Genomic DNA, 17,447 nt, shown 5'->3' with positions numbered 1-17,447 from the left:
ATGACAGTTTAAAGAGAGTATTGTCATTGCCACCATTTGGGTGGTTTTGTTAAAAAGAACCCAAGAGGCATACAGTAATGTAACGAAATCAGCTAAAGGAAGTTAAACAGCCTCTGGGATTTAACAGCCTAAAAAAAATAGTGAAGTGGAAGCTGTCCCACATAAATATGGGTACATGCAATCTCATCCAATGCCCAGAAAAACTGCATAGTTTATTTCAAAGGGTGCTTTGAGAGTCCGCCTAGTTTGTCCTCTACCCTCTGGACACACTCAGCAGTTACCTAGCATATTTGGGAAGAGAGGCTGACTCATTTTTAAAATTGTCAAGGCAGGTTGCCAAGAGCAGCCTCTGCTCAGAGGAGAAACTGGCCTAGAAATTGAGAGTGTTTTATTGGCTCTTGTGGCAGACTGCATTTTCCCAAAAGGACCACAACGGTGGCTCCCAACCCACGTGCCCTTCTTGCAGTTGGACTTTGACACTCTCACTGTTACGAAGTGGAGTCTATGTCTAACCTTGAATCTGCATGGACTTGGACTGGTGGGGAAGGGCCGTTATATAACTTTCAAAGCTAGGGCATAAACAGTGATAGAGCACCTGCCTGGTTCTCTTGGGAAGCTCAGTCTTCAAACCCAGATGTCGTTCTGTGCAAAGGCCCAAGCAGCCATAGAGAGGTGACACATCATGTCCCAGCTCGCAGCTCATTCTGCATTCCCAGCCTTAGCCCCCAGCCAAAAGCCAGCATTGAGCACCAAACCCAATGAGCCTTCGCTCCTTCAGGGGTCCCAGCCCCCGGCATCTGAGTCAGCCCCAACCTTTGAGTCTTCCGGGCCAATGCCCCTGAGACCACAGAACAGAGACAAGTTGCCCCACTACGCCCTTTCCAAACAAGCACTCTACGGAATCCTTGAGCCTAAGGAAATAGTGGTCATTCTGTGCCTCTACATTTGGGGTGCTTTGTTGTACAAGAAGAGGAACTAGAACAGATGACAATGGGAAATACATGTAGTTAAAAGTGATGCATGCGATCATTTCTAGCACTTGCGTTATCCAGCCTCTCTCTTGGGAATGTCTTCAGAGGCTTTCTCTTTGGCATGTAGTTCTTCTACTACAGCCACTCCTTAGGGCAACAGATCTCCTCACAAGGGTCTAGTTCCAAGAGAACTCAGATAGCACTTAGGTGATAATAATAGTAACCATCTTGCTTAGTATGTGCCAGGCACTGTTTTAAGAGTTTTACATGGACTAACTCAATCCACACAAGGCTATAAGTTAAGTACTATTTTTTTCCTGTTTTACAACTTTCACTTTCCCACTCTTGCTTTCTCACCTTCACTTTCTCACCTCTCATGCCTCAGCTCCCTGTAGCACCTTCTCTCACTATTCTAATAATATATTCACTGTGTATAAATTAAAGATAAACACAGATCCTGGATTTAAGCAGAGCTGGATTTGACTCCTGCCTCCTCCACTTATAAACTGGAAGACCTTGAGCATGCTGCTTAATTTCCCTGTGCATCAGTTTCCTTATCTCTAAAATGAGGATAATAGTAGTAACCAACTTTATAGGATCGTAATATTAAATGAGAGAATGTATTAAAACACTGAACAGTGCCTGCACATGCCATGTGCTCAACAGATATTAACTATGAATATTATTACTACTCCTGGTTGTAGTAATCATTTTAGTGATTACTGTCATTATTGTTTGTCAGATATTATACTAGGTCTAGCTAAAACTCCTGAACTAAAAAAATATCCTACTGAATTCAAGCAGCCAAGGAAAACTACTTTGCAATCTCCTTATACAATGTGTCTTACTTCAACCTAGGAAAACCTTTCCTACCTTCAGACCAGGATCTGCTCCCAGGAATCTCCTCTCCATACTAATTCTGTATCTAGTTAGTTCAGTTCACACACACACACACACACACACACACACACACACACACACACACGTGCACACACATACTGATTAGGTAAATTTATTTGAATCATGTGAACCAATATGAAAATGTATTATTAGCTGAGTTCAAGAACCTTAACATAAGCTGCCTTTGTAGCAACAAAAGTATGCATGAAGCAGGAAGTCAATAATTACTGACGGACAGATAGTTATATAAAATGACTTTGTCCTTCCCACGATCAGTCACAGCAAGAGCAGAAAGAGTATTTTCAGCATCATGTTTGAATCCGACCTGATAACTTGGGAATGGCAATAATTTAAACCCCTGCAGGCAATGAAAGGAACGCTTTATTGTTGGTTCCCCAGAAATTATACCTAATGATCATTTATATTCTGTGATCAATCACTAAGAAGGTTAGCATGGAGCACTCAATCCCTTCCTTCATCTCCTTGCTATTCTCAGTTTCTTTTTGTCACAGGCTGTGGCAGTATCTATTTTAATTAAGAAGAGGCAATAATAAGCAAAGGGGATTGCAATAGGTATGTTACAGTGAGGAACCAAATTGCACAGCAAGATCTCATCCCGGTGACAAAATGGCTTCACTAAGGCATGCAATATTGTCTAACAACTTCTGTCTTGGAACAAGCTCCTAAGTGCTCACACTCCATCCTAGCACACTAGGTAAGTCTTGCTGCAGTGGAAATATTAGTGTGCGGTTTGAGTAGGAGGTACCTGCTCTTGGACTGGTGACTCTTTCACCTCTGGGGTCTCATGTTGGGATCCTGTGTACTAACCTAATTCCTCTTGGATTCAGCGATGATTTACATTACGGACAAAGAAAACGAGACCTTGTTCTCTCTTTACCTCTAACACTTTTCCTCTCCTTCTCGACCAATAGCTCAAAACAAATTTGGATCCTAAAAGTCTGTTTGAAATTAACTAGGGAATGAAGAATTCACACATGGAAGGCAAGACCATGATGGGGATGATGATGATTAAATAGCTAATAGTTACTAAACATTTATTTGCACTAGGCCCTATGCCAAATACTTAATACATATTATTTGCTTTAGTCTTCATAACTGTGAGAGCTTGGCATTATTACCCCATCTTACATTTGAGAAAGCTGAGGAACTGAAATAACTTGTCCATGGTCACACAACTAACAGGAATCGAGGCTTGGATTCCAAGCCTGGTCTGTCAGAAGCCAAAACCTATTAACACTAAAAATCACATGTCTTATAATAACAGGTCCTTTTTGTGTGACCTCTTTTTAACCATAGATTGTACAAAATTAGGTTCAAGTTTGATTTTATTACCAATATTCTGCCACAGTAAATCTATATATTTCCATAATAAAAAATTAAGTTCCCCATTTAAAAAATGAGAAAAGGAAAGGAATGGCCAAATAAATATTAAAAGAGCAAATATTAAATTTCAGGTGTTTAAAACTAAAAGGAATTCAATTCAGTTCAAGAAACTGTAACCAATTAATATAGTGTACAAGGCATTGCAAGAATTCAAAGATGAAGAAAGCATCTCTCCTGCTCCCAAAGAAGCTAATGATCTAGTGGGAGAAACTCATTGCAATATTTCAGGTCTTACATCAAATGTCATCTCCTAGAAGAGGTCTTCCCTGACTATCCTACCAAAGTTGTCACCCCATTCCCTGTTACTTTCTATCACATAAGTCAGGAAACTTTTTCTGTAAAGGGCAAGATAGGAAATAATATAGGCTATGTGAGCATATGGTCTCTGTCAAAACTACCCAACTCTGCTGTCATAGTTTGAAAGCAGCTATAGACTATAAGTAAATATATGAACATGGCTGCGTTCTAATAAAAATTTATTCAAAAATCATGCAGTGGGCCCGATGTAGTTCACAGGCTTCAGTGTGCCGACCCCTAACATATCACTCTTTTCATTCCTTCACAGCACTTTAACAAAATCTTATCATCTAGCTTATTGATTTAACTATTCTCCTTCACAAAACTGGCAGCTCCAAAAGAGGAGGGTCCTTGTTTCTTGTTCAGAGTTTGCTCTCAAGGGCCTAGAGAAAGGAGTTCCTGACACATAGACAGTTCACTCTAAATATGTGTTGATTAACTAAATGGATGAAGAACCACTTCTCAAAAGGAGAAACATCGATCGCCAACAAACATAGAAACTATATTTGGCTTTATCAATAATAAACATTTTAAAAGTGACGATGTCCTTTTAGGCTTGTCGGACCGACAATGGTTAGAAGAGAAAGAGGAGAGGGAGAAGGAGAACTGGTGGAGATAAGGACGGGTGAAGGGGCCCTCTCATCTACCACTGACAGGAGAGAAAAATGGTGCGACATTTCCGGACAGCCATTGGCAATTAGGTAACAAAATGAGTATGAAGATTCAAAATAGGCAAAGGATTGAACAGACTTGTCTCCAAAGAAGATATACAAATGGCAAATAAACACATGAAAAGATGGTCAACTAAATTAGTCATTAGGGAAATGCAAATCAAAATCACAATGAGATACCACTTTACACCCATTACAATGGCTATCATTAAAATAAATAAATAAATAAATAAAAATAATAATAAGTGTTGGTAAGGATATGGAGAAACTAGAATCCTTGTGCACTGCTGGTAGGAATGTCAAATGGTTTAGCTTCTGAAAAAAAGCAGTTTGGCGTTCCTCAAAAAGTTAAACATAGAATTACAATACAATCCACCAATTCCACTATAGGTATATACCTAAAAGAATTGAAAGCAGAGACTCAAACATACTTGTACATCTATGTTTATAGCAGCATTATTTATAATAGCCAAAAAGTTGAAACAACTGAAATATCCAGCCACAGAAGAATGGATACACAAATATGGTATGTACATACAATGGAATATTATTCAGCCTTAGGAAGGAATGAAGTACTACTGATACACACTACGACATAAATGAACTTTGAAAATATTGTGCTAATGAAACAAGCCAGCCACAAAAGGACAAATATTGTATGATACCATTTATATGAGGTACCCAGAAAAGGCAAATAGTAGAATAGAGGCAGAAAGTTGAAGTTACCAAGTGTTGAGGGAGGAAAAAAAAAGGAATTGTTATTTAATGGTTACAAAGTTTTTATTTGAGATGATGAAAAACTTATGGAACTAGATGGTGGTGATGGTTGTACACAGTGTGAATGTGCTTAATGTCACTGAAGCGTACATGTAAAATGGTTAAAATTGTAAACTTTATATTATGTATATTTTATCACAATAATATGTATGTATATGTGTGTGTGTGTGTGTGTATATATACATATTTTACTCCAAAATCTTATTCCCAAGAATTAACTCCAAGGAAATAATGCAGATGGTTGAAATATGTATATACTAGAATCCATTTACCTAAATATCCATGAATAAAATCTGTTTTGTTTTTTTTTAAAATAGCGCTTGACACAACAAAGACACAAAAGAGACTATATGCAAACATTAAACACAACGAGGTCAACTTTTCAAATAAAAATATGTTCCTATTATTATCAAATGAAAAATAGGTGAGTTATAGAATGCATGAACAATATGAGCCCACTGATATAAAAATTTTAAAGTTTATACATACATGGAAAAATTTGAGATCTTTTCCAAAATGTTAATAGTGGTTATTCTCTGAATGACAGATTTGAGATGATTTTTAAATTATTCTCTTTATAATTTTCCATACTAGTTGATTTTTAAACAAATAATATTTTTAAACAAAATAACATGCTATGATAAATTCATGTCTATTATCACTTTTTCACATTAATTAGGAAGGGTTAGGCACTTGATACTCTCACAATAGATGTTTTCTGTATTTCCATTTCCATAGCAACAATAATACTGTGTGTGAATCAGATACAGTTTTAAACGAGATACATACCTCAGATAGCGATGGTATCTCTCTATCAGTCGAAAACAGACTTATTATTTCAGAGCAACATTCAGTAATCATGTTCTAGAAATAAGAAGACAATCTAGTGAGGTTATCTTATTGGTAAATATTAGCTATTTTAATTATAATCTATTTATTTCATTTGTCTTTCCTTGCATTATCACCTAACCTAATTCCCAGGATGAGACTTAGAGGGACCCAGAGGTCACAATCCCTTATGTAGTTAGGGTTATTTGAAAAAACGCAAGATGGCCACAAAAGATAAAATTTAATTAAAAATAATACATTATTTTAGGGTTCTTTCCCTGCACATTCACTGTTAAAATTCACGTTACAGAAGACTAACAAGTAAAGTAATTCACGCCAAAATAGGATTTTGGAAAATTACTTTTCTTCTGAGAAGAGAATCCTGGAAGAGAGTCCAGAAATGGGTTTAAGCAAAGGAGAATGGTTGGAAGTTGGGAAAGAAATGAAGAGTAAATGAATAGGAAGAGAGACTGAATATCATATGTTATCTGTTGGCGATGACACTGCCACAGCCCCTACTGCATGGACAGAGCCATGTTTGTATGTGGACATCTGACCCACAGGCAGGGTTGAATCATTCCGATTCTCTATCATTGTAATTTCACAGAAGGAAGGACAACAGAAGAGAGTGGTCAGTACTGGCTGTGTGAGCTGAGAGATCCTGATATGGAGTGGGGCCAGATGGAAGGTGAGTAAGAAGAGGAAACAGAGATGAGTGAGAACTTCCGCCCTCTGTGGAACTGAGCTCAATCTTGGCTCCTGACTCTTCGGTTCCATTTTCGGTGAGGTCCACTGTGTATTGTTCCCAGTCCTTGGCTATGCATGAGCTTACTTCCTGGACCCTGCCAAACACGGCCTCCCCACCGAACCTATTTCACTTGAGCTAATGTAAGTATAGATTTTCTTTGCTTACAATTAAAGAAGTCAAAACTATAACATTATCAGAGAAAAACTATGCCTGCAGCACAATGTTGCCAGTATTTATCCCTGAAAAAAGCAACAATTTGCTTTTATGAGAGTAATAATATATACATATACTAACATTCAGAAATATTAAAATGATAAAACTACATTAATTTTTACATTATAACTGACCAATACTGGTTAAAACCTTAAAATTAAAAAAGCGAACAATTGAGTCACAGCCCCAAACCATGTCAAGTTTTAATAAATGCATAACATAGATCAAATTTCAGAGTTCCAAAGCTATCATTGATTTAATTCAATTTAACAAATATATTTAAGGCATTACATTAGGTACTATAGAACACAAAGGTAAAGAAACAGGCCTTATCCTCCTGGAGTTTATAATAAGTGAGAAAAATAAATGCATGCACAACTAAATAAAATACCAAGTAGAATGTGGTCAGAACATATGCTGTTATGGCATGTTATAGGAGCCTAGAGGTAGGAGAGAGTAAGTATAAGTATGATGAACAGAGAAGACTTCCTGGACAATGGGTCATATGAACTGAGTGTTGATAAAGTAGAAGGATTACAACTTCTGGCCACAGTTTAAAGGTGAACTAAACTGTTCTTACCGAGAAGTGATACTTAAGTGTGAACTTAAAGGTGAACTTAAATGTTCTCAGCAAGGAAAAAAACAAGTGAACTGGAATGGAAAGAGACAAGAGAAAGATGAATCATCTAGGAGGCTACTCCAACTGTTTGAGCAGGAAGTGATCATGGCTAAACATAGGCCAGCTGCAATGGTTCCATGTTGGGCTGAGAGAGCCCTCATGTGGCCTCACTACCACTGACATGAAGACAGGGAAGGCACTGAGCTCATCCATCCATCAGAGAGCTAGCTGCTAGGAGAGCTACGGTCGGTGAGGGGCTTGGGACACAGAATGACCCTTGCTCAGTCTCTGCCACTTCTCCTTTGAAGAGGAGCATCTGTTGTTGATTCTACGAGATATGGACTTCTGAGTTACTTCAAGAATATATAAAGCCAATTCTTTCACTTAATTGAACTCATCGTCTTTTACTTGCAATATGAAAAAATCTTCCTAAACTGTTTTCCATTCTCCAAACTCTTGTTTCCCTCATCTCTCCTTCACATGCCACTAGGGTGATCTGAGCATAGTGTGGATCATGTACTGCCCTTCCAGACACTGCCCCAACCTCTTTCAACTCCCCCAACACGCAGCCCTGCTTTTCCACCACGCTTTCTTGCAGAACAATGCTCATTCACCTCTTATTCATTTGACAGCTACTGGATGCATCCTAAGTGCCACAGTGTGGTAACAGTAGATGAACAGGACAGAGAGCCCTTAAGGTACTCGTGGTCTGGTGGGAGGAATAGGAGAGACAGACTTCCAGCACTATGTGTGAGATCACAGACGGGGAACCACTCAGTTCCACCCATCTCTTCAGCCCCATCTCCCACCATATTCACCCTATACTCCTACCACAACAGATGGCTCATTGTCCTCAATATAACATTCAGTTTCATGACTTCGCATCACATCTCTTCCAGTTTTCTCAGTCAGGAATGAGTGCTCTCTACAAGTCTCCAACTAGAGGTTTCACAACCAAGTATTGAAGAGGTACTACATTTCAGTTATTGGGCCAGATATTGGAGATAAAATGAATAAGACCCCTGAGCGAAGAAATTCACAGTTGAGAGAGAGGAAGAGACGCATAAACAGATAATTGCTGAAACAATAATATAAAGACACAGGATATTTTGAGGTGCAAGAGAAAATGGCCTTTATTTCAGTTTATAGGGGCTACAAAATGCTGTCTGAGCTATTTAAGTACAAAGTCTAGCTCATCTTTCTGTCTCAAACACACACACACACACACACACACACACACACACACACACACACACCCCTTTACCAATGAGATTTAAAAAGTGATGTATTAGAATAGTTTGCATCAACAGCCCCATCATTGAGAGGGAAGGATTCTAGCACCCCTACCTTTTGTACAGTGTAGAATCCAGATAATGGGGGAAATAGGAAAATCAGAAGAAGTCATACATACTAAGTTGAATTACATAATAAAGAGCTGAGCCAGAACAGGATAGGGAGAGGAAAGTAAACACTCCACGCAGACTGTGTTGGAGGGAAAGCTTTAGGAGTTTAAGCCAAATGAGACAGATGTTGGCGAGCCGATGTGAAGGTCAGAGATATTAAGAGCATATTTTGGGAAAAGAAGACTAAAAAGTTTTGTCATGTATCACAAAAGGATTCTTTCTTGGATGTTCTTCAAAGAGACTCCATAAAGATTTAGATAATTTCCACTGTTTCTAAACTTTGGATTGATGTTTCTTTGAATGCCACGCTTTGCTTGCTAAAAGAAGACCACCAGGCAGCTGGCTCATTATGAATGACATCTGGGTACCTACAACCATACTTATACAATAACTAAACTTCTCCATGACTGGGACCTATTTACTGATTTCTCCATGACTGGGACCTATTTACTGATTTCTGTATGTCCTTATTTCACAAAGCCTGGAAAATTTTACAAATAATTGTTTCTCAAAAGTAATTTAATTGATGCTAACGTTCAGTAGTATTTTATTTTGTTTTCACTTTACTTAAATATTTGGGATAATCTGATGACTAATTTAATTGTCTTGCACAATTCAGGCATTCCATACATGTTTGCTGAACTAAATTTGGATGACTTGGTAAACATATTCTAAGCTTTTCATATAAGTATGCTATCATTTCGAAATGATGTTTTTGTCTTAAAATCAGGATGGTTTGCATCCTTCATATGCTTTAAAGTACCTGATATACTCTCAAGATACCCCTAAGGCTGTGAATGACAGGTTAAAATAACTTAGTCATTCTGAGCTGATGTTGTTCATTTTAGAAAAAGGACATACAACGTTTTCAAGCCAGAAGGGATTGGAACACCTGTTCTGTAGCCCTCTCAATACATCTTAAATTAATATCTGTTTTCTGAAGTTCTTGGCTTATTCCAGACCATAGGGATTTGGGGGAGGGAAGGAGGAAAAAAGGAAGGGAATGAGAAGGAGAACAAGATACCAATTTCTGAACCCTTGTATTTAATAACCCACCAAAAATCTACACTGTGATAGAAATAAATATATTAGATTATAGAGGTTATGACTTCTTGTCTAATTCTTGACCATAATTGATCTCTTCGAGTGTCCTAGTTAAAACTTCAAATTAGCTCCAACTGAAGATTGTCATGACAATGAACTGGCAGACTTAGTCATTGGGATTTATTTGATATAACCCAGGATTTAGCTGCTTTATTTTCTTAAGTCCTGGTTAGTATACTGGAAAAAAGAAAACTTTATATGTTCCTTCCATTTCTCAGTTTTCGAATGTTATAAACAAATTAGTTTGCCAATTCACCAAAACAAATACTAGTTTTTCTTTCTTTCAGACATTCTGTCTGACATAGAACAGAACTAGAACACATCTAAAAAATCCCTACTTAAACCTGAAGAAGCACTTGCTAAGCTGGAGAACAGAACAAACTCAAAAGCACATTGGACAACATCAGGACTGAAATGAGTTTGTTCTGCTCAAGGACTGACCCACTCACATGCACCATTCTAGTCAGGACATGAAAGCAAGTCACAAGCCTTGGTTACGGCAAGACAGGCCCTCTGGATTCCTCCATCTGCTTATATTCGAATGCCCTTCTTTCCTCCTATTTATTCCTAATTTGTTTATATGCAGAGTCAATCTCTGAGCTCAGATGCTGGGCTCACTGTGATCAATTTGATACCTACATCTGACCTTCAGGGAAATTCTGATGACTCTCGCGCCAACCATGGGTTCTGCCTCTTCATCTGAGAGCAGCATTTGGGTGAAAGAATCATTTTTGGAGATGAGAGAAAAATTAGTCCCAGGAATGGTTAAGTAATTGACCATAGGTAGCAAAGCTGAGTGGCTAAGCAAAATCTAGAATCTTACCCTTACAGACCCTTGCTCTCCTGTTTTGGACAGTCTAAGCTGAAAAGACAAATGGATTCAGAAGAAAATAATCATATATATATATATAATATATATAGATAGTAATGTATATAATATATATATATAGTAATGTATTCAAGGATAATTTCAGCAAAAGATATTCTAGAATATAGCTCAAAGACAGCAATCTGAAAAGTTTAGTCTGCCACTGAAAAACTGTGATTGCAAGTGATCTACACAGGAAGTGCAAAAACAAAATGAGAGCTGAGTTCTTCTTGAAAACAGACATGAAAAGGCAACCATGTGATTTAGGAAAATAATTATGAATATGAAACCTCAAGAGTTTGAGATATATGATCTATTGGGAAATTTGTTATCAGCAGTCGGTATATCATTAATATCATTAAACACCTGGTAATTCATATTATAACATCTGACAATACTGAAAAGAATGTGTAACTAAAATTCTAAGACAGTTCTATGATAAATGCAAGCACAGAGCACAAAAGACATAAATACTGGAAAGTTGCATTTTGCAAAGACTAATTGTTCTTGTTGGATAAATCCTCTTACAGCTGGGCTCGTTGCTGTCACAGTAATGAAAAATATACTCACTCTACTGGTAAATTCAGACTGAAAAAAATGCCAAAAAGTATATTCTGAAAATCAGGAGAGCTGCCAACTTTTACACTTTTACATATGAGTGCATAGATGAGATAAACAAGAAAACAAAAAGAGCCTTACCAAAAATAGTCTTTAAGAATTAAACATGTCTTGTTATTGGTAACCAACTAAACATTAACCTGGCAGAAAGTGATTTAAGAGAAAGTGATTTAAGAAAAAAGATAGAACAGACTAAAAACAAAGGGAAGATCCTAAAAGCTTTCAGAGGACGAAAATAGAGATAGGACCCAAGTGTCTAGGAATTCAAACAGGAGAGTTTGGTCAGGAGATTGTTTCTTTTCATTGTAAACACTGTACAGCCATTTGATTTTTTTCAAATGGCCACAGTAACTACAGAATATTTTTCTCAAGAAATTGGATTAATGTGCAAACGGAAATTCAAAGAGCAGGTGATAAGGACAGAGCATGTACCCCCTGCTCCTCTCGTTTCCAGGAAGGTAGGAGTCCCCACTCTGATCCTGGAGGAGGAGAGGCATTTCAGCTTTTTTCAGAACCATCATCCCCAATTTGCTGCCAAGAGTGTGGGGTGACTTATCTGATCGGCGAGTTTGAGAAAAGCAACAGAGCATGTCAGGCTCTGCCCCTGCCAGGCAACTTTTGGTTATCATTTTGGAGGTGCCCTGCCTGCCGGACAATTATTCTCTGCTCCTCCATGTAGTAAGGATGACAGGGGCAGAAGGAGAGTGGGGACATTTTATGGTTTATACAGGTGTGCTAATTGACTGTGTGACTAGGTAGGCAAGTTTGGCTAATTCAGGGGTGAAATATTAATAAGTAATCATTTGGACACAAATCTAAAGCCATGTTGGCTAATCTGCTTTGTCGGTAATGATGCTGACATTTTGATCTCTCTATATTCATTTTCTGTGTCTCATTTCTCAATGGGTTTAGAATTCAAGAGGAGTAGAAGGGAAACGACCTCTCCTCTAAAACACAAACATGGGTAATAAAAACTATTAACTGCATGAACTGTGTAATCAGATTAATAGCATAATGTAAGGATAATTTTTTTTATTAGAAAAATATGTATGCATAGAAAAAGTCTGAAAGATATATGCTTAACTGTATTTACTAGTTTCCCTTCATGTATTACTTGGGTAATAAAAATGCTCAAATAATAAACTTTGAGTGAGAAATTAAAAGTAATGTTATAAAGTTATAGAACACTGTCTCTTAGGTGTCACAGTTATATCTGAATGATTTCTCTAGATTGGCTTTGCTTTCATTCACCATCAGATTCTTATGACTGATATGCTTAGAAGAGCTTTAAAGGAAACACTGCTTATGTGTTCGAAAGTTGGGTCATATTGGTACTCTATATAGAGCGTATACAGGGCAGAAAACCCACAGAGTTCAAGTTTAGTTACATAATTCTGCTCTAATGGAGTAAAAAATAATTTAAATATTTATGTATAATGACATCCATCTTGCAAAGCAATGTAATTTCCCATTATTTAATAACTTACTTCCATTTCTTTATCAATTGATTTGTCTTCCGTTTCTTGTATTTCAGGTACTTTTTCATCTGAAATAATTTCAGGAGTTGCTGGCAATGATATTTCAGCTATTTGTACAAGATTGGATAGTTTCTCATGAATCAAAATAACTCTAAAAATAACAAAGATATATGTATTTCATTTGAAAAGTTAAGAAAGACATTAATTTATTCTGAGAGTCAACAATATGTATAAAGAAAGTCCTTAGTTATTTAACACTTAGTTTTCACGCATCCCTAAATATAACTTATTTAATTATTTCTTCATTGAAGGAATATGAGCAAAAGGACAGGACTCTAACCTACATAATGTTTGTGATCTAGTTATACATTCAAATAGATACATAATTACAAACTGGCACAGGCGCAATGAAAGAAATGTACACATCCAAAATATTGCTTATGATGAAAACCCAAAAAAATAAATACATGGGCAAAAAAACTCCAGCAATGACAAAAGATTTACCCTTATGTAAACCTTAATGTCATGCTCTGATTCCCTGGCTGACCAAGGGAAGAATTATGATGAGTTAACAATGGCTCTTAAAAAACCAACACTGAAGGATATGGTACAGGGAGTAGAGGGTAGGGAGAAAAATCAAAGTAGAAGGAAAAGCAAAAGCAGAGGGCAGAGGACACAGTGGCAATTATGCTGCAGATGGGAAGCTTCTGCAGCCAGAGGCCAGTGGATGCTCTGAAGGCAGAGGTGAGTGGAGTCAGAAGATGGAAACGCTTTGAAACAGCTGAAGGAGGCAAACAGCCACCTGCATGGTCCTCAGTGACTCTATGATACAGGTACAGTGTGCACATGCATGCCTGTCTGTGTGTGTGCTACCAGTGTCCTCGTCTAAGGAAGGAGGAAAAGTTTTATGGAAAAGAACTAAATAATCCCAGAAATCAAATTGACATTAGGAAAAAATTCGGGAATTACAATTCTTCAATTTCCCACAGTGTCCCCTTAGTTTGCCTTCTGAAGGATGATCAACAAGAGCAACTCCCCAAGAACTGATCTTATCTTGACCCTTGTAAGAACACAGGAAATGCCACCTTGGTTGACAGAAGTAGCCCATTTTCATGGTGCCACCAATGGACGGATCAGATGAAAGGTTATCAGGCACCCTCCTCTGTGATAGCCTCAGTGATAGGGACATGTCCCTGCTTTAGTGACCTTACCATTGGCCATGAACACACCAAAATCAACAACATTTTGGAATAATAATAATAATAATAAAAAAGAACCCTGTCAATTTGATTACCTTCTACTTTGCAGAAATTATAATCATTTTCATCATTGGGTTCTGGGAAAAAAAATCTCGCCATGTTTTCAGATGTACATAAGGCAGCGCACAGTTTCCCGATTCTGTTGCTTAGCTGTACTGGTATATGATCTGTGCCTTAATTTTCTGTCACTTCATAAACAATAAAATAAAATAAAACAAACAAACAAAACAAAACAAAACAAAAAACATGCCAGCTCTTGAGATATCTCTTTATTTTTGTTCATATTGAGGGCAAAGAGTCCTTCGGAATGAAAATCATGCAGCATGAACAAGGCTCTCCAGGGAAGGACACAGAAGTACAGAGTCTCTGTTCCCTAAGCATTTACTAGCTGGGCAAAGCTAGACACTAACAGACAGAGGATCTGGTAATGAGACCTGACGTTTGCCCTGTGCTGCAGCCTTTCAAAGAATGTGCATGCATTGTTTGGCTCGATCCTAATAATAACCCTGAAAGGTAGGCAGAATAGGTATTATTTCCATCTTACAAGTGAGGAAATGGAGGTTGAGGTCACAAGGGCAATGAAAAATGGAATCAAAATTAAATTAACTAAGCAATAAAAAGAATTTTTAAAAAACCCAAGGAATTTGTTAAAGAGAAATAGGAAAAGAGGGAAAGCAGGCATGAGCAAAAGTTAGAGATGTGCCCTTTTTGATGGAGAAGGAGAAAAGCAACCTAGCCGAAGCAGAGACCTTTGACTAGGGAACAATGTAAAATAAGGCTGGATAAAGAGGAAAGGATAAGACGAGATATGGTGGAGTCTGGGCTTCATTTTGCAACCTAATTCAGAGCCACATTAAATTACTTTTTAACCCCCCTGCCCCAATTTTAGGCAAAATATTGCACAGACAACATCCTGTACTCTCTACAAACTTCATACAGTATAAGAAACTGCTCCTCCAACAACCCTTGGTAGTACTATCATTATTCACATTTTAATGAAGAGTAGAATGAGGCACAGACAGGTAAAGTATCCTGCTCAAGACAGTAAGATGAGCAACTGGTATCTGAATCAAAGCAGGCCGGATTCAGAATTTGTGCTCTTCACCACTGCAATATCATATTCTTCTAGGTAAAATGAAGATTTTTTTTCTAAACATCTAAAGGTTCTCCTGTGCTTTACCTTGTATGTTACTAAAAACAGCTTGCTCTTATGAAAATATCAACAGTCAGGGTTAGAGTTGTGGATAATCCATCTTCACTTGCCTGTTCAGTGGAACCCAAACAGAGCCAGCGTGTGCACTGTTGTAACCATCGTATTTCACATCTGCAATCTTCAGGGGCTTTGTGTTATACGCATACAACAATAAAACCTATAGGAAAATTAAAAGGCACATAAAATGTGACATCGAATTACACTTTGCCTTAAAAAAATGCAGCATCAGTTCTCAAAATAATATCATTAAACTTCAAAAAGTTTTTCGTTGAAAAAAAAAGAGGATTTTTTTCAATTCATTTAAAGGAAAATGATATGAATAAGAGTTGTACAAAGGTTATGAGATGAAACGAAATGCTATTTGGTACCAATATTATATTATTTTTGAAGACTGATATTTCTTACTGCAGTTAAGTTTAAATTTCAGCCTTTGAAAGCCCTCTATGACAAGTTTTAAATATACACCCGGTGAGGATCTGTTTTTTGTTACTTCTCAGTTTGCACTTTTCCCACAGTGGTCATAGCCTCTTTTCTGCATTCACTTATGCTGTTCTCTCCATTCCTCTTCTCTCCATTTACTCGATCTACACACGATTTTCTAGTCCCCACCTCTATGACAAAAACTCTTCTAATGACTCAGGCTTAGTAGTTCCCCTGTTGTTTGAAATATGACAATGCTTAGAGTCAGTCCTACACAACATAGCACCTGTTTACAGTCATGTAAAAATCCATCGAATTCGAGATTCATAGAATCTTAGTGATGATGTGCCCTACATCCCTCATTTTACATATAAGAAAGCTGAGGCCCAGAGCAACCAGTCAAAACTAAGTGCATGTGCTATCTCTGCTTCCTCAAAAATCAAACTAAAATAAGAGTAAAGGGATTTTTTTTTTAAAGGCATAAATCAACAAAGACAGAACAAGAGAGAAGGTGAAGCATCAAGAGATGTTAACAACACTTTGAAGGATGGAGCACTAGGAAGAGCATAGCTGACTCAGTGGAGCGGAAAGGCTGTGTCCGAACTGCCTTGAGAGGGGCTGCCAACTATATGCCTGACCGAGACTGTTGAAAAGGCTTGGGGACTGGAGGCCTCAGGGACCTTAGCTCACCTCCCTTCTCTGAGCCCAGGCAACCAGGAGACTCCCCACTTCCCTTGTTTCCTCTCTGCTGGAGAACTTTCATTTTCTTCTCGGCTGAAGTTAACTTAGAAAAGACCTATGCTCAGGGATGAGGTGCTGAACTGTAAACAATAGAATTAAGTGAAGGTCTGTATTCTGCACAAGAGACATCCCCTTGCCCCGCTCCAACCCCTTCCCAGAATGCATCTGGCTCCTGCAGTTACCCTACAGTGAAGCCTATAAACCGATGAGTCTGACCCAATATGCTTCTTGATGCCTCCAAACATGAATGGATAGCCAACAGTCACTAGACATGAAATAAAAGGCAGTGACCAAAACCAATATAAGAAAGGAACCTGGAGAATCAGATAGAAGACAAAGAGCCTAAGAAAACTTCAATGGAATGTTAATTAATATCCTCGCAGAAAGAAGAAAGACAATATTACATCTGTGAAACAAGAACATAGTACTGTTAAAATAGAACAGTGAAGGACAAGATAGAGCTCTTAAAAATTAAAAAATATAATCGTAACAACTAAATAACCAATAAAACATCTAAAATATAAAGTTGAATATAAAGTAGACCTAAATTTAAAAACATATAGGGAAGAAAAGATGAGAAAAGTAACAATAGGTTCAAAATATGAATATTAAAAGTTCCAGAAGGCAAAGAGACAATCAGAGGGAGGAAATTATGAAAGAAAAAATCTCCATGAACTGAAGAATATACCTTCAGGATTGAAAGGGCACCCTAAGTATCCAGCACAATGAATGACAGGCCCACACCAATGTACATCACGGAATTTCAGAACAGAGGGCACAGAGGGAAGATCGTCAGAGCTGCCAGAGGAAAAAAGTCAAAATAAAGAACTGGGAATGAGAATGGGATTAGATTTCTCAACACATCAGCAGCTCCAATTCACCCTTTTTCAAGAAGCTGGAATATGTGTTCGTTTG

The 17,447-nt window shown here is 37.7% G+C and overlaps 1 protein-coding gene across 1 annotated transcript in view; it reads right to left on the bottom strand.

The window, feature by feature from the left end:
- The window catches only part of CFAP54 (cilia and flagella associated protein 54), a 243,160-nt gene that overhangs the window by 13,683 nt on the left and 212,030 nt on the right, over positions 1-17,447 (bottom strand). Inside the window, exons 64-66 of the mRNA XM_023534023.1 lie at positions 15,422-15,528; positions 12,909-13,050; positions 5,810-5,884 (exon numbers count right to left, since the gene is read on the bottom strand). Coding sequence (XP_023389791.1) covers positions 5,810-5,884; positions 12,909-13,050; positions 15,422-15,528 — 324 coding nt within the window. The remainder of the gene's footprint in view (positions 1-5,809; positions 5,885-12,908; positions 13,051-15,421; positions 15,529-17,447) is intronic.

Source organism: Pteropus vampyrus, unplaced genomic scaffold, assembly GCF_000151845.1.
Source record: "Pteropus vampyrus isolate Shadow unplaced genomic scaffold, Pvam_2.0 Scaffold116, whole genome shotgun sequence".
Lineage (NCBI taxonomy): Eukaryota > Metazoa > Chordata > Mammalia > Chiroptera > Pteropodidae > Pteropus > Pteropus vampyrus.
The sequence above is the reverse complement of the archived record's forward strand: the minus strand, read 5'-3'. Positions and strand labels throughout refer to the sequence as shown.